Below are 24,831 nucleotides of genomic sequence, written 5' to 3'. Positions count from 1 at the left end.
ACAGACTTAAAGCCTGCTCATGGCTTTAATTCAGTCTTTCTACCATACTCTAGGAAGGGCAATGACTTTTACTGACTAGCATGGTTTTTAACACTGACATGAGACTGCAGTGGGAACTTCCAAAATACACTCACACCTAGAGGTAGGGGAAGACTGGTGATGAAACACCTCTGGAGGCCGAGTTTCTTCTTTAGACCAATTCTTTTTAAAAATATATATTATTCTATTTTTAATTACATGGGAGACACAGACACATAGCCAGACTGAGAGCCACGAATTTCCTGGGAAATCTTGAGTATTTCTCAGGAGATCTGCAAAAATCAGGTGTTGCAGTAAATCTAAGTATCTCCATGTCTATATTTTAGCTCCTCATGGTTGTTTTATAAATACTAATATGTACAGTTTGGGCCATTTCTGAAATACTCACTAAAGGGAATACAATGGATATTTCATTTTGAATATCTCCTCCTCGGCAGTGCCTTCTAGTGTGAAGCGACACTGTTCACAGGAGAGCTACCCTGTGGAAAGCACCACCCAGCTGACGAGCAGTTGCTGCCTGCCCTCTACGTTCTCTCTCCTCCATTAGACACAATGGGATTTTTTGCAGCTTCGTATTCCAGAAGAGCCATGAAATTCCCGCAAAGGTCAACATCAGGCCTGACTTAAGATCTCTGAGGCCTCCTGCTAACTCCATCCTCCTGCAGCTGCCTCGCTCGGGCAAGCGTTTGATCTGTGCGATCTGGGTTTCAAGCTGATACACACACAGCCTCTTTGATCTCTTATTAAGTGGCTTCTGGTCTCCTGATGCCTTTAGTCCTGCTGCAGGGAAGTTCTGGGAAGTCGGCCATCATCCCGAGCACACTACATACTCCACACACCAGGAGTGGGCTCCCTTCATTCACCTACTTTGCAGGCTTGAAAAGCGATCTTTAAGCCATGAGAGAATTTCCCCAGTAGCCACAATCAATCCACTCCATGAACACATCACTAAGAATTATTTTTCAAATGAAGCAGCTTAAAATGATTTAAAGGATACAGAACTTTCCCATAGAGGGAAAGAAAGCAAATCCCCCGTGAAAAGAAATCTTCGGCCCAGTTGGCACTGGAGCTTACAGTACTTTGATGTTAATAAAAATAAATGTGGACAGGAATAAGGGATGGGCAAAGAGTAGTCTTTATCAGTTCCCCTAAGTTCTGTTAAGCAAGAGTGACCTTTAAATGCAGCTGTGTGATTTGTTCAACAGTAGCTATGTATTTGCAAGAACATGGACAATACCATTACTAACAGACTGACTACATTTTGCTTTGTACCAAGATCTTAATGCTACATGGTGAGTTGGACCCAAAAAGCTCCTTAAAAAAAGAAAAAAAAAAAAGATATGGTGGCCATGTTATGAGATACCATGAGCATTAAAGTAGAACTGTATAATAACTTGCAATACATTACCATCCTCTATATGTTAGATTCTGGACATAGTATAGGTTTGTATCTGACTTTTTAGTAATACTAATATATGTACAGTTGACCCTTGAATAACACGGGTTTGAACGGTGTTGGTCCATTTATTCATGGAATATTTTTCAAGAAATATGTAAATGTATTTTCACTTTTTTGTGATTTTCTTAATAATACTTTTTCCCCTCTAGATTGCTTTATTTTAAGAATACAGTATGGCCTGGCCAGTGTGGCTCAGTGGTTGAGCGTCAACCTATGAACCGGGAGGTCATGGTTCAATTCCTGGTCAGGGCACATGCCCAGGTTGCGGGCCCGATCCCCAGTGTGGCGTGTGCAGGAGGTGAGGCAGTCAATTGATGATTCTCTCTCATCATTGATGATTCTATCTCTTCCTCCCTCTTCCTTCTCTAAAATCAATAAAAAAATATTTTTTAAAAAAGAATACAGTATGTTAGACATATAACATGAAATATGTGTTAATTATCTACTTATCTTATTGGCAAGGCTTCTGATCAACAGTAGGCTATTAGTAGTTACATTTTGGGGGAGTCAAAAGTTATATATGTATTTTCAGCTTTGCATGGTCAATGTACCTAACCCCCAAATTGTTCAAGGATCAATTGTACTACTATATGTTAAAATTAGGTTAAATCTATCAAATTCTATATCCTGAATTCTGTAAACTAATCAGCTAATACAAACACAAAGACTGGGCTTCTGCAAATTACTGAATATTACATACTGATGGTAGCATTCATGCAAATTCACCCAGCACTCAACTCTGGTAGCGAAAATTAAAATCTTTCATTTCTTCCACTTTTAAACTCAATTTTCTGATAAACACAATTAAAACTGGTGGAAGAAATATGAATAGACTTCTGGGTAAGTAGTTTATGTGCTTTTAGTTATAAAGGTCAATAAATTAATTACTGCCAATATAAAATGAAAACAAAATTGATAGTTATATATTGCTATGCTTTAATCTGTCATATCATGGAAAACCATTAGCAAATTCATGAATCATGCACCTGCTTGCATTTTATTTTCCAAGAGAATTATCTGAATAAAGAAATGACTACATAAGAAGGCATCCATTTGAATGGTCTAAATACATGTGAATCTCACAAACAGTTATGTTCAAGCAATTTGGTAAAACTCTACCAAAATTTAAAAGATATATGCTCTTGCCAGGCCAGTGTTGCTCAGTGGCTGAGCACGGACCTATGAACCAGGAGGTTTGATTCCAGGTCAGGGCACATGCTTAAGTTGCGCACTCTATCCCTCGTAGAGGGTGTGCAGAAGGCAGCCAATCAATGATTCTCTCACATCATTGATGTTTTTGTCACTCTCTCCCTCTTCCTTTCTCTCTGAAATCAATAAAAATATATTTTAAAAAATAAAAGATGTATGCTCTTTTCAAAAAAGAAAAAGAGAGAGAGAGAGAACTCATGAACGTGGACAACAGTGTGAATGCGGGGGTGGGTGAAGGTGAAAGAGGGCAGAGGGGAAAGTGGTGATGGAAAAAATTAAATTCAATTTTTTAAAAAGAGAGAGAGAGATACTCTTTTTTTTATTGATTTCTTTTTTTTTTTTTTGAGAGAGAGAGAGATAAAAATATCAATGAGAGAGAAATATCAACATCAAACAATTAGCTGCAGGCCCCCCTGTTGAGGATTGAGCCTGCAACCCAGGCTCTGACCAGGAATCGAACATGTGACCTCTTGGTGCATGGGTTGATGCTCAACCACTAAGCCACACTGGCTGGGCAAGAGATGCTCTTTTGATAAGCAATTCCACTTCCAGGAATTTGTCACAAGATACTATTCCCACCTTTTTGCAAGAGTATGACAAGGATATCCACTAGAACCCCATTTAAAATATTCACCAACTGGCTACAGGAGATTGGTTAAATAAATTATTGTACATTGACAATATTATATTATATTATGCATTCATTAAAAAGAACTAGGTCTCCAATAAATTTAACAAAATATATAAAAAAGAAATAGGTAGTTCTATAAATACCAAAATGAAAGAACATATAATTGAGGAAAAAAGCAATGTGCTTAAAATGTTTATGACATATTCCATTTACATATAAAAAATATTAGCAACCAAAAACTATTACTGAGCCAACCATGTATGTATAAAATATCCTGGGAGAATAAACAAGAAAATCAGGAGTTTTATCTGGAATACATGAGAGATGATGATGGTCAAAGACAGAATCACTTGTCATGGGATACCTTTATGTCCCTTTAAATTTTTATGCCATATATATGTATTACTTATCTTTAAAACATTTCTAATGTTTTCATAAACTCATTCTGTTGCACATAAGAAAAACATCAATTTAAAGATACATACATGAAATTTATACAGTCCCTTCTTACACCTTTTAAGTCTTTTGTGAAGAGAATTCCATATAATACTAGTAGAGTTGGTAGTTAAAACTGCACACTGTTTTTCTCACAAATACTAAGGCATACCATATCTAAGACAAATACTACTTGGGTTCTATAACCCATTTCTTCTATTAAGAAAAATTAATCACTTAATTTCTATCAGGATGAGTACTTTCACTATTTTTTTCAATGAATCATCATTTGCCCATGGTCTTTCAAACAACTTTTTAAAGCATTACTAACAGTTTATGTATGAATCACCTCTCAATGGCTGTGCTATTAAGCTTTCTATTTTTTATCTCTTGCAGTATCTGAGGTAAACCCAAAGTTTTTCAAAAATATCTGTCTTGACAAACATTGAATCTGTCCATATCAGAAGGGGAGAAAAATGAGGTATGGGGTGTGGGAGGGAGAACTATTGGTTAATAAATTTTACCTTCTAAATCATTAAAATTCAAAAGTATCAAGAATGGCAATATCATGGCTAATGTTCAAAAATTGGCTAATGTCAAACATGTCTGGTGATTTATAATCATGAGGGGTTATTCAAAGTTCAACATAAATCAAAACACCAGAAAATATCCACTTGCCATGTTTAATTTATAAGGTCAACTGAAGGTAAAATCCACACAGTTCTAAATGTATTTCAAGCTTTATGGTAGATTTAAAAAATTACAGATTCTCAGAATACCAATAATTGCTTCATTATTGAACATTAACCCACAACAAATTACTTGCACTAACTTAGGATTCTTAAATTTGTAATTACTTTTGTTTGAAACAATAAACACTAGTTCTTACACAATGCACATGAACACAGTATATTAATTTTTAATACTTATTAAACTTTCATATAAGATTAAGAATATTATCTAGTGGTTTATCTTGAAGACATGAAAAATTTTTGCAAGCTGGAAAAATAGAAAGATCTGCTGTGATAAATTAATTACAGGGATCCCTGGTAATAAAATGCACATGGAAATAATCCTCATAAGAAACGAAGCAGTAGAGTGTGGTGGTTAAAAGCATAGACTCTGGGAGCCAACTGTTTGAGTTAAATTCTAGTTCTGCCACATACTAGCTGTGTGAATTTGAACAGGTTACTTAACCTCTCTGTGCTTCCGGTTCCTCAATTCTAAAATGAGAATAATAATAGTATGAACTTCCTATGGTTCTTGGGAGGAATACATAAAGCAATTAAAACAGTGCCTAGCAAGTAGTAAACACTCAGTAAATGTTAGCTATTACTATTTAATTTGTATTAATTTTATTTGTATATTGGGATTAATATTAGTGTGAGCATTAGTAATATTCCAAGGAATAAAGACATTACATATAGATATTAGGGAATTAAGACAAAAATAACTAGGGCACAATATGTAAGCCAAACCTAGAAACTGGCAAGAAACTATACTACAGAAATGTATAACCAAATTTCTGAAGTGTTTAATGATGCTTAGAGAGTACATAGTTGGCCACAATATTCATATGTTCAACCAATTATGCACATTGCTGTTTTCCATGACACAATCCTATACAGCATGATGTTACAGTGACCAATCAATGACTCTTCTAATATGGTACATATAAAGGGCAGGATTTTCACTAGTCACTACATGGAGTAGTGCCGAAGAATATTTGAAATTAACAAATATTCTGCTTCATTCAAATAATAGCCAACAGAGCTACTATCCCTTTACCTTAAAATCTAATGAGAAGACTTACCACCCAAATCATATGTACTATCTTCCCTGTTGCTGTCTCCTTTTCCTTTGCTCCAATCTATTTAAAATGCTTTTCATGAAAGTGAATTTCCACACTTTGCTCTTTGGCCATATGACTGAACTACAGAATTGTTCAGTAGATTCAGCTCCTTCATTTCATAAGACATGCTTCTTTTCTCTACTCAGCTACAAAACTTCCACCAATAGTTAATCACGAATCACCTGTCCAGACAGCAACCCCATATTCCCATGGCCAACTCAAGATCCTTTATCGGTTCACTCATCTTTTCCTAAGGTTTGGCTCACTTTATGTAAAAAGTAAATTTCTGGCCAATTATCCACAATGGGATAATTTACATATGGCTCATCAAGAGTTGGCTGCATTTTAAAATACAACTTTACAATTAAATTTAGACTTCTCTAAACAAAGACATCTAACATTAATTTTCCTAATCTCACTAAATAGTTGAACATTGACAGAGTACATATATAGTGTAGTAGGGCTCCATTTGAGGAAAATATTAAAAAATTTTGTCTTTATTTTTAATTGGATCATTATTAATAATGTAATACTCATATTTGCATAATAATATAATTTTTACTTCTTTACACATTAATTTATTTAACCCACAACAATCCTTTGAGCTGGACATTATTATCTCCATTTTATAGATGAAGAAATTGCATAAGCATCTATGAAATAGATATCGTATACAATTTTGTCAGGCTCTTGAAGAATTCCTTATTAGTTCTAAAGAAATGTGTTTAACTAAATATTCAAAGGTAAATTTTCAACCTCTTCAATACTGCTAATGCAGGCCCTTTACAACCTAGAAGCTCTCCCACTCTACTAACACTTTCTCCCATGGCCAAGATATTTCTATCATACTTCTTATTCTAAATATGCTAAGCCTGAGGGTGGGGTGGGAGTGGGGGATCTGCACTGATCCTATTCAGCTATCTAATACATTCATATGGGATGCATCAAACAGTAATAACCAGGAACACGGCCTTTCATAGCTTTTGCTAAACCTTCACCTGGTTTTGCAAAAAACATTTTTAAACTTTAGAATTTATTACCTAATTATAACAAGAGGTGGTATAACCAGTTAATTAAGTTGCCCCAAATAAAATTTTATTTTAAATGATTTTTTTAACATTGATTTTAGAGAGAGGAAGGGAGGATAGAGAGATAGAAACATTGATGAGAGAGAAACATCATCGATTGGCTGCCTCTTGCATGCCCCCTACTGGGGATCAAGCCCACTAACCTGGGCATGTGCCCTGATCAAAAATCAAACCAGACTTCCTGATTCATGGGTTGATGCTCAACCACCGAGCCACACCTGCCACGCTCCAAATTTTAAATTGTGTTTATGTGTTACCTAAATGTTATAGTGGAGCCCTGGTGTGGCTCAGTTGGTTGGGTGTTGTCCCATGTACCAAAAGGTTTCCGGATCAACTCCTGGTCAGGGCACATGCCAGGGTTGTGGGCTCGATTCCTGGTAGGGGGAGTACAGGAGGCAGCCGATTGATGTTGCACTCTCACATTAATGTTTCTCTCTCTCTCTTCTCTCTTACTCTCTCTGAAATAAATAAAAAAAATATATAGCCTTGGGTGAGGAATAAAAAAATAAAAAGGAAATGTTTCTGTTAAGTAGGGATTAAATTGGAGGAACCAAGATGGCGGCAAAGTTAAACAACTAAACTGCCGCCTCGCACAACAATTTCAAAAATACAACTAAAAGACAAAACGTCTACCACCCAGAACCACGGGAAAGCTGGCTGAGTGGTAGATTTACAACTAAGAAGAGAAGGGAGTGCAAATGCTGGAGAGCTGAGGTACAGAGGCGCGTGAAGCAGGCTGGCGGCAGGCGACTGGGCGCACGGCTTTTCTTCAACCCAAAGGGAGACAAACTCCCGATCACTCTGAACTCCAGTTTCTGGGGACACGTGGGGGACCCAGACGCCTACGGGGAGAAGCTGGACTCTCGGCCATCGGGTCGAAAAGTGAGAGTGACTTTTTTGCAGAGTTGCACCCAGCAATCAGTGTTTACTGCGCTGGAGCGCAGGACACGGGGACTTGGAAATGCTGAAAGGCAGAGACGGCTGATGGCAGCCATTGCCGTTTGCCACGCCCTAGGCTAGTGACACGCAGAGACCCCGCCCTACCCTGAGACCCCGCCCCGCACATTCTACAAACCCGCCCAGGCTCCACACAGCGGCTTTTGCATATAAATGGCCTGTTCTGTGGCAGCTTAACCAAATTAACTGCAGCTCCAGTCAGACTGCTCCAAAACCACCCAAGCAAAGAGGAGAAAACTGTAGTTCTTGCTGTAGCTCCTGCTGGGGGGCCTCAGACAGTAGCTGACCTGCACCCCATTGGAAATCCAGACACTAGTGTATCTAGTGGTCGGTGTGAGACGACACCAGATTTCAACCACTCTCATCAGGGACACATTCAAGAGGCAGACTCAGTGAGCACCAAAGCCCTACTGTGTCTCCAGCACAGCAATTCTTCCAATATAGACACAGCGGGTCCTCACAGCCAATTGGCCTGGAGGTCAATTCCTCCCAGTAACACCAACAACAATCAAGACTTAACTACAACAAGGCTGTACACACAGTCCACAAAGGGGTACACTAAGAGTGTCCACCTCAGGTAACTGGGAGGCTGACCCGTTGAACCAAGAGGACACCTAGTACACAAAGCTACCCAACCAACTCAGGGAAGCAGCGAAAATGAGGAGGCAAGGAAACAGATCCCAAACAAAAGAAATGGAGGAGAACAAACAAATGGACATAGAGTTCAAAACCACGGTTATAAGGTTTTTCAAGAATTTCATGGAAAAGGCCGATAAATTTAATGAGAACCTCGAGGATATGAAAAAGGACCAACTAGAAATTAAACATACACTGACTGAAATAAAAAATATTATACAGAGACCCAACAGCAGACTAGAGGAACGCAAGAATCAACTCAAAGATTTGAAATACAAAGAGGCAAAGGACACTCCTCCAGAGAAGCAAGAAGAGAATTCAGAAAGTTGAAGATAGTGTAAGAAGCCTCTGGGACAACTTCAAGCGTACCAACATCAGAATTATGGGGGTACCAGAAGAAGAGAGAGAGCAAGACGCTGAAAACCTATTTGAAGAAATAATGACCGAAAACTTCCCCCACCTGATGAAAGAAACAGACTTACAAGTCCAGGAAGCATACAGAACCCCAAACAAAAGGAATCCAAAGAGGACCACACCAAGACACATCATAATTAAAATGCCAAGAGCAAAAGACAAAGAGAGAATCTTACAAGCAGCAAGAGAAAAACAGTTAGTTACCTACAATGGAGCACGAATACAATTATCACCTGATTTCTCAACAGAAACTATGCAGGCCAGATGGGAGTGGCAAGAAATATTCAAAGTGATGAATAGCAAGAACCTACAACCAAGACTACTCTACCCAGCAAAGTTATCATTCAGAATTGAAGGGCAGATTAAGAGCTTCACAGATAAGAAAAAGCTAAAGGAGTTCATCACCACCAAACCAACATTATATGAAAAGCTGAAAGGTATTCTTTAAAAAGAGGAAAAAGAAAAAAAGGAAAGATAAAAATTATGAACAACAAATACATATCTATCAATAAGTGATTCTAAAAGTCAAGTGAATTAAAAATCTGAGGAAAAGAATAAACTGGTGAACATAATAGAATCAGAGGCATAGAATGGGAGTGGATTGATAATTCTCAGGGGGAAAGAGGTGTGGGGGGTACGGGAAGAGACTGGACAAAATCATACACCTATGGATAAGGACAGCGGGGGGGGGAGGTAAGGGCAGAGGGGGGGGTGGGAACTGGGTGGTGAGGAGATATGGGGGGGAAAAAGGAGAAACAATTATAATAATCTGAACAATAAAGATTTATTAAATTTAAAAAAAAGTAGGGATTAAATTATTAAGGACTATCAAGTTTTTCTTTTCTTATTTTACTGAAGTGTTTTAAAAATGTCTGAAGCACTTGCCTGCTTAAATGTGCAACATTCAAGGTATAAAACTTGCAGATAATGTCACCTAACAGGATAAAACAACCATTATAATATCTATATATATAAAAGCCTAAGCGACCAAACAACCCAATGACCAAATGACTGGTCGGCTGGTCACTATGATGCACACTGACCACCAGGGGACAGACGCTCAATGCACAGGATTGTGCTCCCTCCTGTCTGGATCAGGCCTATGGGCTTCAGGCTCCCTCCTGCATGGACTGGCCTGCATGGATTAGGCTCCCTCCTGCCTGGATCGGGCCTGCGGGGATCAGGCCGAAACTGGCTATCCGACATCCCCTGAGGGTTCCCGGATTGTGAGAGGGCACAGGCCAGGCCAAGGGACCCCACCGGTGCACAAATTCATGCACTGGGCCTCTAGTCTATATTATAAAAACCCAATGACCCTAATGCCCTAACAACCAAAGACCGGTGTGGGTGGGCGGGGGCCACACGATTTCACACACTGGGCTTCTAGTCTATATATATAAAAGCCTCAGCGACCGTTAAGACCGACCAACCAGTTGACCAGTCGCTATGACGCACACTGACCACCAGGGGGCAGATGCTCAATGCAGGAGCTTCCCCCTGGTGGTCAGTGCACTCCTACAGCCAACCTCCCACGGCCCCTCCCCCTGGTCGGCCAACCTCCTGCAGCCCCTCCCCCCAGCCGGCCAGCCCCCGAACCGGCTGGCCAACCATCCCTTCCCCTGGCTGTCCCCCCAATAAGCCTCAATTGCTGGCCAGGCTGAGGGACCCCCCACCCGTGCACGAATTCGTGCACCGGGCATCTAGTATTATATAAGAGTACAAATATAGATAGATGATAGATAGATAGATAGATAGATAGATAGATAGATAGATAGATTCAAATAATAATGGAAATGTAGCTAAATATCTAAGACCACATCTGAAAGGTATCTTCTAAACCAGCAGTTGCCAACCGGTGGTCTGTGGACCACTGGTGGTCTGTGAGGTCCGAAAGGCTGGAGACCACTGTTCTAAACTACATCCCAATTATCAAAATGGTTAAGAAGAAATACCATTGAATGTGTTCATTTAGTCCCAGTTAATTTAGGCTAACCTAAACTTTATGCAATCATTCTGCAAATATTTGTTAATCACCTACCATGTGCTAGGTAATAGAACTTCATTGGGGAGTTCTACCAGCCAAATGGTATATACCAGCCATTTGTTTTATATCCTCTAATATGGACCAATATATAAACTTCCAGGATCTTATAGTATTAATATTTTTAGAAAAATATTTCCCAAAATGTACATTATTTGAAATCAACACTCATAATTCAATAATATTCTAAAGAGAAGTTCTAATAACGAAGAAGGTTATCTGGCACAGAAATAAGCCAGCAAAAACGAAAGAGATATAATCTATTTCAGTAATCTTAAATCACACTGCCAAAATATGAAATTTAATGTCTTACATATTGCTTAAAATATTTTCCTTTTAATCTATTCCCGATTGCCTTATTATATTAAAAACAAAAGAATTGATTTTTATATCTCTTGGCATTTTATGTGCTTTGATAGAAGACTTTTTTGCTTTATTAAACCACAATGTGTTTAGGCAGCACAAATGTATTAAAATATGCATCTTAAAAGTGAAGAGATCTCTTGCCAGCAGTTTTGATTCCCCATAATAATCAGAAGCTCTAAAAGTACTATAAACTAAAAAAAATAATAATAATAAATTAATAAAAAATAAAAGTACTATAAACTGGTAAGCTGGTAAGCATATAGATGTCTTATTGTGACCTTTCACATCCTCCCCCAAATGCATCAATCATTTTACCCTAGTCATATTTGGGGTACATATAAATACATAAATATTATGTGCCCCATTATTAAATGTAAATATTTACCAAGTAGACATTTCACATTTCTACTTAATTAAGCTCAATGAGATTAACAGGTAAGCTACAAAAACTACAAAAACCTCCATGTGAAGGGGAGGGAGAGGAGTAGAATTGGGAATAACTACTAATATGCATAAGGTTTCTTTTGGGGGTGATGAAAATGTTCTAAAATTAGACTATGGTGATGGCTGCACAAGTCTAAATATACTAAAAGCAACCAAACTGAATGATCAATTGTCAAGCTAACAATGCAAAATATGACACCTCATCTTTGGACAGGAACTGTCTACATCAAATCATTCAGTTTTGCCTAAGTTAATGGGTGCCTTAAAATGATTACTACTTCATATAATGTTAGTACAAACTAATCACTCCAAAAAACTCTACAGAGGTTCTTATACCTGGTAATCCAAAATGCTGAATCCCAAGCCTTTATGATCTTTTACTAGTTCAACAATCTTGACTTCAGGAGACCACAGTGCTAATTCCCCATCATCATCATCTTCAGTGTTGACATCTACATTGTGATCAGCCTGAAATAAAAAAGAACATATATGCTTTAAAACACTGTCCTTTCAATTCTGAAAAGAACATGTCAGGAATCTCATAGCTGCTTCTCAAACTGGGGGTTCTCTTTGGCATGCATAGTTTTTTATTTCTAATGTGCTTAAAGGGTCATGCACAGAGGCATATATACTCTAATATACAGATCTTCATGAAAATTCAAGCACTTAAATATGCAGATTGTTCATATAGGTTTTTTTTAAATGCAAAGTACCCATTTCATTCAAAGTATTAACACTGACCTCTTATACTTCAATGAGTTCTGTCATCCCATTAGAAGCATAAAAGGAAAAATATGCAATTTAAGGAAAAATGAAAACATCATACAAAGTCAAAGCCTAAAAGATACTTAAGTAGCAATACCTGAATTTGCAGTTATAGTAAGAGACAAAGAAAGATGCTAACACAGAGAGAAACCAGAACAGGACACAGAGAAACCACTTCTGTTGACTCCTAGAAGTTTTCAAGTAAAGACTTCACTAGAAAAATAAGGTGGGAAAAAATCCAAGTCTTTGGGAATCATGTGAATCTAAAAACAGATAAAAATCACTACGTTGAAATAATGAAAATCTCATCTTGGAGGAATTAGATTGGCACAGCTACCCAGTCCACTCTCCTTGGTAATTTCCCCTGACCTCACATCCCCAGGTCCTCCTAGTCCAGGCTTCCCCTTCTTTCACGGAAAAGAGTCACTGCCATATGGAATTCTAGGAAATTAAATGATACAGGGTCAATGAGTCAACTATGCAGAGCAAGAGTAGCTGCTCCAACCTTCTGTCTTGACACTATTTATAGTACTGAATAGTCGGGAGTTTTTTTATATGATTTAACTTTCCTAAAATACTCTGAATTTCTACCTGAAGCTCAAGAATTATCTTTTTCTTTGTAGCCCTAGCAACAAGCTAGAATGAAAACTCTTCAGGCTATCGTAGAGTTTACCATGGTTATCCACTCAAACCACAACAGTGACTAGCACACAACAGCCACTCGAGAAATATTTGATCATACATTAATGAATCAACCATCTTTCAGTGTTTTTTTCCCTGAAACTCTTTTAATAAAGCTACAGGCTAAATAATAATTTTCAAAAGTAGACTTCTTAAAACTTTGGGAAATCCTAGTAAATAAAATGAAAGTGTATTATTTCTACAAATATCATTTTGAGTGACCTGTATAAGAGAATCAACTTAATGGAATTAAAGTTGTGGGGAAGCCCTTCTAACATGGAAGAGTAAGGCACCATAGCTAACACACAAACACATTTTAATTAGGGTTGGTCCGGACCTCAAGCTGTCCCTGCAGGACATGGAAAGTCAATACTCAATCCATGGTGCATTAAATCTAAACATGGGAACAATTTCTTGGTTCTTGAGTTACAAAATTTGACATTAGTGGGAATGTTCTGGATCAATAACCTCTGTATATATCAGCCTGATGTGAGGAAATGATACTTATAAAGAAAACATTCATACCTTCCAATAAAAAGTAAAGTTCCAATGGCTAATACAATATGATTAATGTTTTACTGGGGCATTTAATACCCTCACTGATTAATGACCATTAGAATTTTGGCTGAGCGGCCTAAACAGATAGAGTTTAAGAACCTAAGATAGCATTGGGATAAATGAAAAAAAGAGACAGATGGAAAAGAGAGCCAGGATTAAAAAAAAACACACACAATTCTAAAACTCAAGTTCATAGGAATTCCAAGGCATTTAAAGTATATAAGCTATTATTCCACAACCTGAAATAATGTCATTTTGATACAATCAATTTTGCATAACTCCTGTATTCACAGAATGGAAAGCAATCAACTAATGGGCAGCAAGGCTGACATTTAGCATAATTCAGAGCTGTAGTTTACCCATTGTGGTAAAGTATGACAGATGGGAGGACAGAGTCAGCAAGCTGGGTTGGTGATTTACACACCCTGTAAGATTAGATTAAAGGCATTTTTATCAACCTTTAGAGGTAAGCCATCACCCACACTTAGTTTTAGTAAAGACAGCAAGAGTCATAAAAGGGTGGCATTTGAGTCCCTTCTTTGAGATACGCTTCACTAAAGATAAAACATTTTAAAAAGATTCTCCATCAGTAATCTCCTAAGCACTTCTTATATGCCCAGTACAGAATGAAAACACTATGAGATACAAAATAATTTTAAGATATGTCCTCTGCTCACAGGAGCTGACAATTTCCTGGTAAAAACAAGTTTAAATAAGCACCTGTGACTATAAGATGGTGCTAAGCTAGACTCTTACGTCTGTTAGGAGATCAGAAAACAAAGATAGGTGAACTGGAGGAGTCAGGAATAGCTAAAGCTAACTTTTCACGGAGCACTTTCAATGGGCAAGGCATTGTGACTAGCACTTTGCCTACATCACTTCATCTCCTCAACACAAACGGATGAAGTGGCTGAGAACTAAGTATCCCCACTTTTCAGAGGAAGAATATGATCAGAAGCCAAGTTATTTGCTCAAAGATTCACAATCAGTACATGATAGAGCAGGATTAGAGTCCCTGTATTTTGAAATTCAGACCATAGGTAGGTAACTGGGAAGGCCCCATGTTATCTAAACTTTTGTTACTAGAATTATAATCTAGAAGAGTCCGGGAAGGTGAAAATGGCATAAAAGATGAGGTTACAAATGGCATAAGATGACAAAGCATGTGCTTGAAACTGTTTTCATAATCACGATTCTCTTTAAAAGAAAAAAAGGGTATCAAGAGCATCGAAAGTGTTATTTTATTCTCTGACCTTCTGAAGGTTTTTATAGCAATTTTTAGACTCACTTCAAAATTGGTCATAGATCTTCATATTTTTGAGGCTCTGAAAAAGGGGAAGTCCATTAGATATTCAACAACGTCTTCAACTGATGAAGATGAACTGAGTTAAACCGGGAGCCAAAAGCAATGAGCCCAGGCAAATGCTAGAAAAAGCTTCTCTAAAATCCAAGAGCATGCACATTAATGTCACCAATATTGCAAAGGGGAAAAAAAAAAGAAAATTTTATGATATTATATGAAAAGTAACAGTTTGAAAGCTATGCATTGTTGTCATTGAGAGCTACCGTAGTCAAATAAGAAAAGGCGGAAATATTTTCTCTCTCTTTATATCGTAACACACTCTTCGGGGGATCCTTGATGAGTGGGCGTGCCTGTGGGGACGGCGGTACACTGATTTAGTACCTCCATCTCAGGAGGAGAGGCTGCAGTGGTCCTTGGCTCATCTACAGAGGCTTCATCATCAAACAACCGTCGACAGCAAACCAAGGTAAAGGGGGGTGGCACTTCCTTAAGAAAGGAGACTGCTTCTCGGCGAGATTTCCCATAGAGCTGCACACCATTGAACTAGAAAGACAAGTCAGAATTAAGGAGGTTCCAGATGAAAAAAAACACACACAAAAATCTCCAGCTTACATCAATCTATCAAAATGAAATTAGGATATTGTTTTACTTTCCCTGTAAACAAAGGGCCTAAACTTAACATTATTTTAGTAGTAACAAAAAATATTAGAAATCCTTAAAATGTATAAAAACTTAAGGCTAAACCTTTATTGAACTTGGGTGAATAAAGTATAAAATGGGTGCAGAGTACAATTTTTACTGGGTATGTGATCTGCCTAATATTTCATACCTCCATGGCTCCTCCTTTCTAAACTCCAATGTTCTATTCTCTCATCTACTTCTACCCATCTCTCCTTAAACACATTCAATATCACTTACAGCCTTCTTAAGACCATTTCCTCTTGCTTTTTCATTTTTTAAGAATATCACTATAGATATTAACACCAATTTTAAGGCTGTTAAAAGCTGCTGGACTGACAGCGTATAGGTAACAAAATCTAGGCTACTGTCAAAATTTAGCTTCAGTTCACAATTTTCTTTCACATCCCATAAACTCTTAATACTAGACTGAGAAAAGTCACTTCGATAGAAAAGTAGATATAACATTGCATCAGTTCTATTCTTACATGCTCTGCTGACACAGTCACCAATTACAGAAAGTGTGTCAGTTTTCAAATTATTTTATATGTCTAAAAGAAAAAAAGATAACCAACTATTCCTTAATGATGAGTAATACTTATCACCAAAAAATCTAAATTTTATATTCTTTTTAGTGCACAATAGCAATATTTTGCACCAAAGATGATTTATAAAGATGTCTGTTCTAATTTTCCATATATATATGACTTTAGCTCAAGGAGCGCTGCCAGTTCTGACGAAACGTCACAAAAAGCTGATCTGTCTGCTGCTCCCAAAAGGCTGAGGCATGAACACAATCCAGGCAACAGATAATCTTTTCACATCTAACTCTGGGACTTCCTGGGAGGGGTCAGCAGCATCATTCGTTTTAAAGGCGTTCTGTTTCTGGCATTAATTTGTGGCAGGTGCAGTGCTAATGTCTGCCTTTGTGGGGGGAACCTCTGCACTAAATCGGTCACTGCTCAGAGAAGAAGAGCACAGTGGGTTGTTGGAAGCATCCCATCGGCAAGTGATCTGAGCCCCGAGTCAACTGTCCCTTGGAACCACTCTCAGGCCTGTAACATACCAAGCACTTAGCCATCAGGCCAGGCAATCTCCCTGCCTCTTAATTATTTACAAAGAAATCACCACATAGTAAAGAGACCCGCCTGTGCTTCGGGGAGCTAGCCCGAGTGGAAAAGTAAACATCATCTCTCGGGACGTTCTGACTGACGAAAGGGCCCAGGGGACAGCACGTTCAGCAGCAGATGAAAGGCTTGCCTTGGAAGAATTACAAGCCAATCACCACACCAAAGTGGGCAAGGAGGGACCCGTCCCCGATCACACCATGTCCTTGGTGCCAACTGGTGCCAGAGCACAGAAAGTTCTAAAACCGACCAAATGGGTAGTAACCTACAAGGAAAACAAAGCAAGCACATATACTCAAAGAAGGAATTCTACCCATACACAGTGTTAGACTGTGTTTCACATTACTTCAGCAAATTAGAAAGACACTTTTCAGGTTTTCATCTTGGAGTACATTTAAATATTTATTTAGCTCATTATTTATTCATTTGAATTGTCTCCAATTATTATAGCCATGCCTGGTAGTCCTCCTCTCTGCGCTCTATCGCTGAAGGGATTGGTCACATTTCCCATTACCAGCTCCTACCTAAGGGGATTTATGGCTGCTGCAAATAGCTGCTCTGGGCTGAGCCTTGGCACAGTGTTCTAACCCCAAAGCATATTTGTGTTTCTGTTTTGAACTCTAAGGAGTACATTAAACACACACACACACACACACACACACACACACACACACACACACACACACTTTACGCTCAGGAGTTTATCTGGCTAACTTTACAGAGCTTTTAAAAATTGTTATTATTTCTATATTTGGTTACTCAGAAGCAGCCAATTTTTTTTTTTCAGCGTTCACACTATTTTTCTAGGCCCTTCAACTTGAGACTCTCTTAAGGACTACCACTTCTCAAGTGTTCAAACTGTGATTAGAAAACGCACACATACGTACTCATTTGCAGAGTACATAATACTGCACAAGTATTGTGGCACTACATTACCTCATTCAATCCTCACTCATCCTATCCCATAAAGACTGTTTATGCCTTTTCCCAGTGAGAATATTGCCAATGTTCCCAGTGAGATAATGCTTAATAGTTTACATGGATGGTACTCCATTAGATCCTCACAAACACACAGTAAAGTAGGAATTTATTGATGAAGAAACTGATTCTCAAAGTGATGTGACATGCCAAGGGACATGGTTTAGCTGTGGCAAATTCAGAACCAAAAGCAGCTCTTCAGACTTTCAAACCTGTGCTTCTTTCTATATCCCAAGTTTTTTCACCAAAAATGTATACTTATAAATTCAAGTTTACATGTTACTTTATCACACCCCATTCTATTACAAGGTCGAAGGCCCAAGGGATTCTAATCTTGGCTCAGGCACAGAGGACTCATTGGATGGCTGTGATGACTTATACTTGCTCTATTCAGATCCAGCTAACACTTCTTTATCACCTACCCTATACTAGTAGTGAATTATCCTTAAAGCCACTAAATTATACACTAAAAATGCTTAAAATGTAAATTATGTTAGGTGTATTTTACCACAAAAAAAGTGAACTGTTTTTTGCTCACATTTCCACATCTCCCAAACTGATATATCTCATGTCTCAATATCTAACAAGTACATATTAGAGAAATGGTTTCCAAATGGTCTTCAATCTACAGAATGTCATGTCTGATATCCACAAGGCTATGCCATGTGCTCAGCAAATCAGAAAGAAAAACATAATTCAGAACAAATAAAAAACCATAAGTGATATAGTAATATCTAGGGTATTAATCTGCCAATAAGCAATCCAATACCATTTCTTGAATAACTCTAAAATAACTAACTTACTACATTTTACAATAGGACTCCAACATACCTGCCCTCCCAAGCTTATGACAGAATTTGACAACAATTACTCATAAGACTTTTCCCTCTGACCTTGAAATTCAACATACTCTTCTAGCCCTAGCCAGTTTGGCTCAGTAGATAGAGCATTGGCCTGTGGACTGAAGGTTCCCAGGTTCAATTCCAGTCAAGGGCACGTACCTTGGTTGCAGGCTCCATCCCCCACCATAAACGGGCACATGTGGGAAGCAACCAATCCATGTCTCTCTCTCACATCAACATTTCTCTCTCTCTCTCTCTCTCTCTCTGCCTCTCCCTCTCCACTCTCTCTAAAAACAAAACAAAACAAAACACAATGGAAAAATATCCTCAGGTGAGGATTAACACACACACACAAAAAAAATACTCTTCTAGATGGCTGGACCCTGCTTAAAAAAAAAAAAGAAAAGAAAAGAAACCTACTTGCTATCCTTGTCATTTCACTTTGAGCAAACATAAATTTTAGAAAGAAATTTCTATAATTAAGGCTCGTGCGATTCTAATCTTGACTAAGGCTACTAGGCTGATTCTATTAAACCCACACTACGGCTTCTTGTGGTTCCTAACTTTGGGGAGAAAAAAGCCTCTTCTATGCAGTTTCCTCTAAGTTTGATCATTCCCCACATCTTTTTTTTTTTTTTTTTTTTAGGATCTTAAAAAGGAGTGTGATGTATTTTTTAAAAAAAGTAAAAAGGGAGTTAGAACACATGAACTAAAGTTATCATGCTACCAGTGTATAAAGTTACAGAAAATTAATGCCTTATTTTCTTACATGTAAAACTAGGTGTTTCAGTGTTCATTGGTTTGTTCATTGTGTTAGTTACAAAACTTTCCAACCTAACAAAATCTCTTAAGAAAGTCAGGTCAAAGCAGAAGTGTTCTAGAATTGGTCTGCCTGCAGAGCAGCTGGGGAGCCTGAGTGAGCCCACTATTGGCAGCCATGTTGTGGGGAGGGCGTTCCAAGGAGACAATCTGAAAACCAGTCAAAAAGACATAAGCCGAGGTTGCCCATCTCTAATCCTTAATAGAAATAATAAACAAAACATGCAAATAAGTGTCACTACATGTTTCAAGTAAGGGTCGTGAATTAGATTCTTAAAAAGAATTTTTCTCAAAAAATACTAATTATGCTATCAGATTAAAATAGGACATTAGCTTCTTTCTTAGTAAATTATTTAAATAAGCACTCAGACATTTCAGGAGTCCCAAAACATGAAGTTAAAGCATGTTTTCCACTTCCTTTGTCATTATATAAGCTGTTATATTTTTAAAAATATGCTTTTATTTACTTTTAGAGAGAGAGGAAGGGAGAAGGAGAGATAGAAACATTGATGAGAGAGAAACATCATTCGGCTGCCTCCTGCATGTCCCCTATTGGGGATGTGCCCTGACCAGGAATTGAACCGGCAAACTCTTGGTGCATGAGTTCATGCTCAACCACTGAATCACACTGGCCAGACAATATTTTTATTTATTTTTAATTTTTTCCATCTTCATTGAGATATAATTGACATATAACATTATGTAAGTTTAAGGTATATAATGTGATAATCTGATATATATACACACTAGAGGCCCAGCACACGAAATTAGTGTGCGGGTACGGTCCCTAGGCCTGGCCTGCGATCAGGGCCATCTTCCCCAGCTGCCCACAGCCGGCCCCGCCACATGCCACCACCCACCCCTGGTTCCCTGTTTGCTAACAGGTGATCGGTGCCTGACAGCTGGGAGAAGGGACCGAGAGGTCGGCTGTTCCCACCTGCTCGCAGGCCCCGCCCCTGCCACGGGTGGCCATCAGGCGATCGGAGCCTGCAGGCCAGGGAAAGGGACCAAGAGGTGGTCAGTGTGCCTCATAGTGACTGGTCCAGTGGTCGTTCTGCCGTTAGGGTCAATTTGCATATTACCCTTTTATTATATAGGATATGTATTAAGAAATTATTACCACAATAAGGTTAGTTAACAATTCCATCATCTCGCAGTTACCATTTGTGTCTGTGTGTAGTGAGAACATTTAAGATCTCTCAGCTACCTTGAAGTACACAATACACCAAGTTTCTTCATTCTAAGTAGATCACATTTCATTGGCATCAGTGATAATATAACTCAGAGAGAATACATGTTCCTGGAGCTTAAAAATTCCTGTCTGTCCCTCATAAATTTTACCTCAAGAAGCTCATCCTCTGGCTGAAGGAGGTTCAGCGTGTCAATAGGACCACCTGGAACGATCGAAGAGATATAATGATGCCCATCAAAGGAATCCACTTCCATGCCAAGCCTCAGAGTGTGAATGGGCAGGAGCTGCAGCAAAATACAAAGCAATAATATCAAACACCATGAGGACACATCTGGCTACTACTCCTCCATCAGGTATTTGAGAGAAAAGCCCCACCCCTTAAGTCCGATCACCAAAATCCATAGGAAAACCAGCCTCAAGTAAAATATGAGGTTGTCTTCTTATTCTCATTCCTTTTCTCATTTTAGATTTCCTGAGAATAAAGAAGCAGACATACAAAGTTCTGCCTTCAGTTCTAAGCTCTAGGCACTCCAACCTCCCCAAGTTCCCAGTATCAATTCTGCATTTCGCTTTTCTGCAGGGTTTCCCATCTCCCAGAACACCCTAACTCCTCTTTTTCATCTCATTAACTTCCACGAATGCTTCAATACCAAAAGAGTGTCACTTCCAGAAAGCACTCCCTGATATCTGAGTTAACCTGCCTCCAATACCATCCTGTGCACACTGCCATCACAGCTCATTATAGACTGTGTTCAAAATTTGTTTTCTTGATTGTTCCCTCTGCTTGAGTACAGAGTCATATCATTTCTCTCTATAATTTCAAGCCCTAAAACAGTTCTAGGCACTAAACATGGGCTCATTAAATGTTATTTGACTGTAATAATTGAATTTTTTAAGTTAAAAAAATTATTTGAACTAATCCATGAAATATGGTACCTCATTTGAGATATCCTTCTTAAATACAAACAACTTCTAATTTGTGGAGAGGTGTGGGTGTGTAATAAGAGAGGTAATCATTATTCTACCCTAAGATTGATGCTGTTGGCTTAAAAGGATTTATGTGAGCTAAGAAATGAGTCAAGAGCTAAGAATCTAGCCAATGCCAATGTAAAGAGATGTCTTGGTGCTGTTGGCTGCGAAGGTCAAAGGCATTCACCAAATTCCATGCCTTTGACTTTCAAAGACTGAGCTAATAATTTCTCATTATTAGCTTCTTTCTTAGTCAATTATTTAAATAAGCACTCAAACATTTCAGTGACTCTATAAATTCAAATATGGTAAATGGTGCTAATTATGATTTATATTTCCTATATCAATAGTCTGTGTATCTACAAACACCAGGTCTACCTCTAACTGTATACTTGATAAGGAGAAAGCCCCACACAAGATGGCAATGCATCCACAACATGGCTCTTTCCCTCATATTCCCTATTCTCTGTGACCTCTGAGCTTGTCACCTCCCGTTAGTCATCTGCTCTGAGACCCCAGAGTTCCACAGGCCTTGCCTCAGACACCACTTGGGGTTCATTTCCATGCCACTACAGACACACAAGTCTGAAGTGGCAAGCAGTCCGGCTGACTAAGACCTCAATGACTTCAAATAGGCATAAATGACTGTTGGCCTTGGGCTAATTTTCTGAAAAGTAAGTGCTCTTGACCACCAAGTACCTCACATTCGACAGCCACCTCTGGCAATAAGATGGTCTAACACTCTAAATGGAAGACTCAGAGTATGTGAGCTAAGAAATAGCTCTTATTCCCTCTTTCTGATTTCTTTATTTCTCACTGCTGCCACCTTATTCTCTTGTCTAGTCATTGTACCAAATCTGTATACCAAGCTAGGAGGAGACATTAATGTCATCTTCTTGCATAGTAAAAGGCGAATAAAAATTCTCAGAGAAATGTTTCTGTAATTGCAATTTTCCCACCCATCTAGGCCAACTGTCTTCTTCTGTTTACGAACCAAACACTAGGGCAGAGTGGTCAGTGGGTCTACCCATACACAAGTCATCTCTAGCGGGGTGCTGAAGCCTGCTCGTAATAGCAGACTATTCAATTTTCAGGAATTTTGCAAGCTAGTTGCTAAATATACCTATTATTAAAAATTAGATTATATAAAGTCACAATTAAATAAATATTAAAATAAATGTAATAAAATACTTAAATGTAATAAATGTACTCAAAATCTATCACTTCCTAATTACTTTTAACGTATTTTATCCATGTTCTTGAACTGCTTCTATCTGTTATATATGTATGGTAAAAATGCTCTCTAAAAACTTAGAGACCACTGAAGGAGTGAACAATTGCAAAAGTTGAAACAATGATTTGTTCACTTGCTGAATGCAGCTGGAATGAGTAATAAAAGTCCTGCTCCCACAGAGAAACCTAAAACAATGAAATGCAATTGTAAATCCCTTCCCAACTCAGCGGTTTCAGTGACGTCAGTTGAGTAGCTTGAATACTCCCATGGTGACACTGTTTATACCACAGGTATGGGTAAATGCTACAAATTAAAACTGCTTTCTTTTTTCTTTTTGAGAGCGAGGTTTTACCAGCATACCATTCATCTGCAATCTCATTTGAGCATGCTACCTAGCATATATTTATAGGATATAAACTATGTCCAAGGATTTGAGTTATGAGCTGGAATTATAGGATGAACGAAAGAAACAATCTCTACCCTCATGGAACTAACATCTAGTGTGGAGACAGACAATAAACAAGCGAGAGAGAAAACAGGTACATGCAAACAAATAAGTAAACAAACAACTCACCAACAAACAAGTGAAAAATAAACAAATAATTACTAATTGTGACAAGTGCTATGAAGGAACTAATAGAGGTGGAAAGTTGGTCAGAGTAGGTTTCACAGAGATGGGGACACATTTAAGGTGAGACTTGAAGGATAAGAACATTTTAGCCCTACAAAGATCCCGCTGGGGGATGCCCTGTGGGATGTAAGTGAAAAGAATTAATTGCTAAGTTTTTGGCTTCAATAACTGAGTAGATAGTGGTAGCAATTTCTGCATAGAAATAAATGCGACAAATTAAAACAAAGACATTGTTGTACAGAGAGAGAGAGTTTGCTATTTATATACTAACTAGAGGCCCGATGCACAAATTCGTGCATGGGTGGGGTCCAGCCAGCCCGCCCCAATCAGGGCCGATTGGGCTGGGCTGGCTGGGGGAAGGGGACATGGGAGGTTGGCCGGCCGGCCCCACCCCCTGGTCAAACTCCTGGTCGAGGGGACAATTTGCATATTAGCCTTTTATTATATAGGATGTGCCTCCCATAAAAAAGAAAAGGATTAAAAAGAGAACTGATTCCAATCTCCTATTCCAGCCCTTTACCAACCCTGCTCCATTCACATGGTTGACCCCACATCCATGGAATAATTGACATCAAGAATTGGTTGAAGCACTGAGGAGCAGCAGAGGCTTAACCATGGAATCCCTTGCCCGCCAGACACAAGTCTCTGCCCTTCTGGGCTATTCCAGCTTGTGTGTCTATAAACACCACACACTCCCTAGAAACTTTAAACCATGAGTGAGATACACATGCTCCATCTCTAATCATGCTGAGCAAATAAACCAGAAAGGATGTTTACAAAATCTGTCAATCTGAAAGGGGCCTACCTAATATTAGTTCTGAATCTAAATCTGAGTACAGCTGGGTTTCTGAGATTTCGCATTACATTGCTGCAGGCTTCTCTGCAGGAGCAGGGCTGTTTAATTACCTGTCTCAGCTGCATTTAGCAACTAAACAAATCAACCATTTCATCTGCCTCTTTCAGTTGTCCACCCCTTTGGTATTCTGAGTTCTTAGAGAGAGAGCAGAAAGTGCTAAAATGACAGGAGAGGGTGCAACAGACAGATGATTGACGTCTTCACACACGTCGCACGTTATGCTTTTTGATGCTTATTCAATGTGCTTTGCATGGGGTCCTATTGAAATTGACAAGGCTAATGAGCAGCAGGATTGTCATGATTCTGATATGACAAGTAAAGGATGCAAGGAAATGTATCCAAGGAACGTGTGACCATGGTGTGATTTACTGTCAGTGCTAAGATGATAAAAATCAAATGTGATCAAGAAACCCACAGGCCTTCAACCCATGAGTTGGAGAGACCTGTCATGAAATAAACCACAGCTCATTCATTTTGCTAAAAGCTCTACTTTTAGGAGCCTACAACAAGATATCAAAACACTCAAGTGGGAATATGAATGATGTTGCTTCAGGGGCAGGAGAGGGGAATTCTGGAAAGAAATGAATATGTCAGTGGGATGGGGGAGAATGCTTCCAAAAATGTTGA

At 38.6% G+C, this 24,831-nt stretch overlaps 1 protein-coding gene across 1 annotated transcript in view; it reads right to left on the bottom strand.

Moving 5' to 3' along the window:
- PATJ (PATJ crumbs cell polarity complex component) overlaps window positions 1-24,831 on the bottom strand; it is a 316,022-nt gene that overhangs the window by 228,050 nt on the left and 63,141 nt on the right. Inside the window, exons 15-17 of the mRNA XM_028142315.2 lie at window positions 20,664-20,798; window positions 15,260-15,421; window positions 11,908-12,039 (exon numbers count right to left, since the gene is read on the bottom strand). Coding sequence (XP_027998116.2) covers window positions 11,908-12,039; window positions 15,260-15,421; window positions 20,664-20,798 — 429 coding nt within the window. The remainder of the gene's footprint in view (window positions 1-11,907; window positions 12,040-15,259; window positions 15,422-20,663; window positions 20,799-24,831) is intronic.

Source organism: Eptesicus fuscus, chromosome 9 (assembly GCF_027574615.1).
Source record: "Eptesicus fuscus isolate TK198812 chromosome 9, DD_ASM_mEF_20220401, whole genome shotgun sequence".
Lineage (NCBI taxonomy): Eukaryota > Metazoa > Chordata > Mammalia > Chiroptera > Vespertilionidae > Eptesicus > Eptesicus fuscus.
The sequence above is the reverse complement of the archived record's forward strand: the minus strand, read 5'-3'. Positions and strand labels throughout refer to the sequence as shown.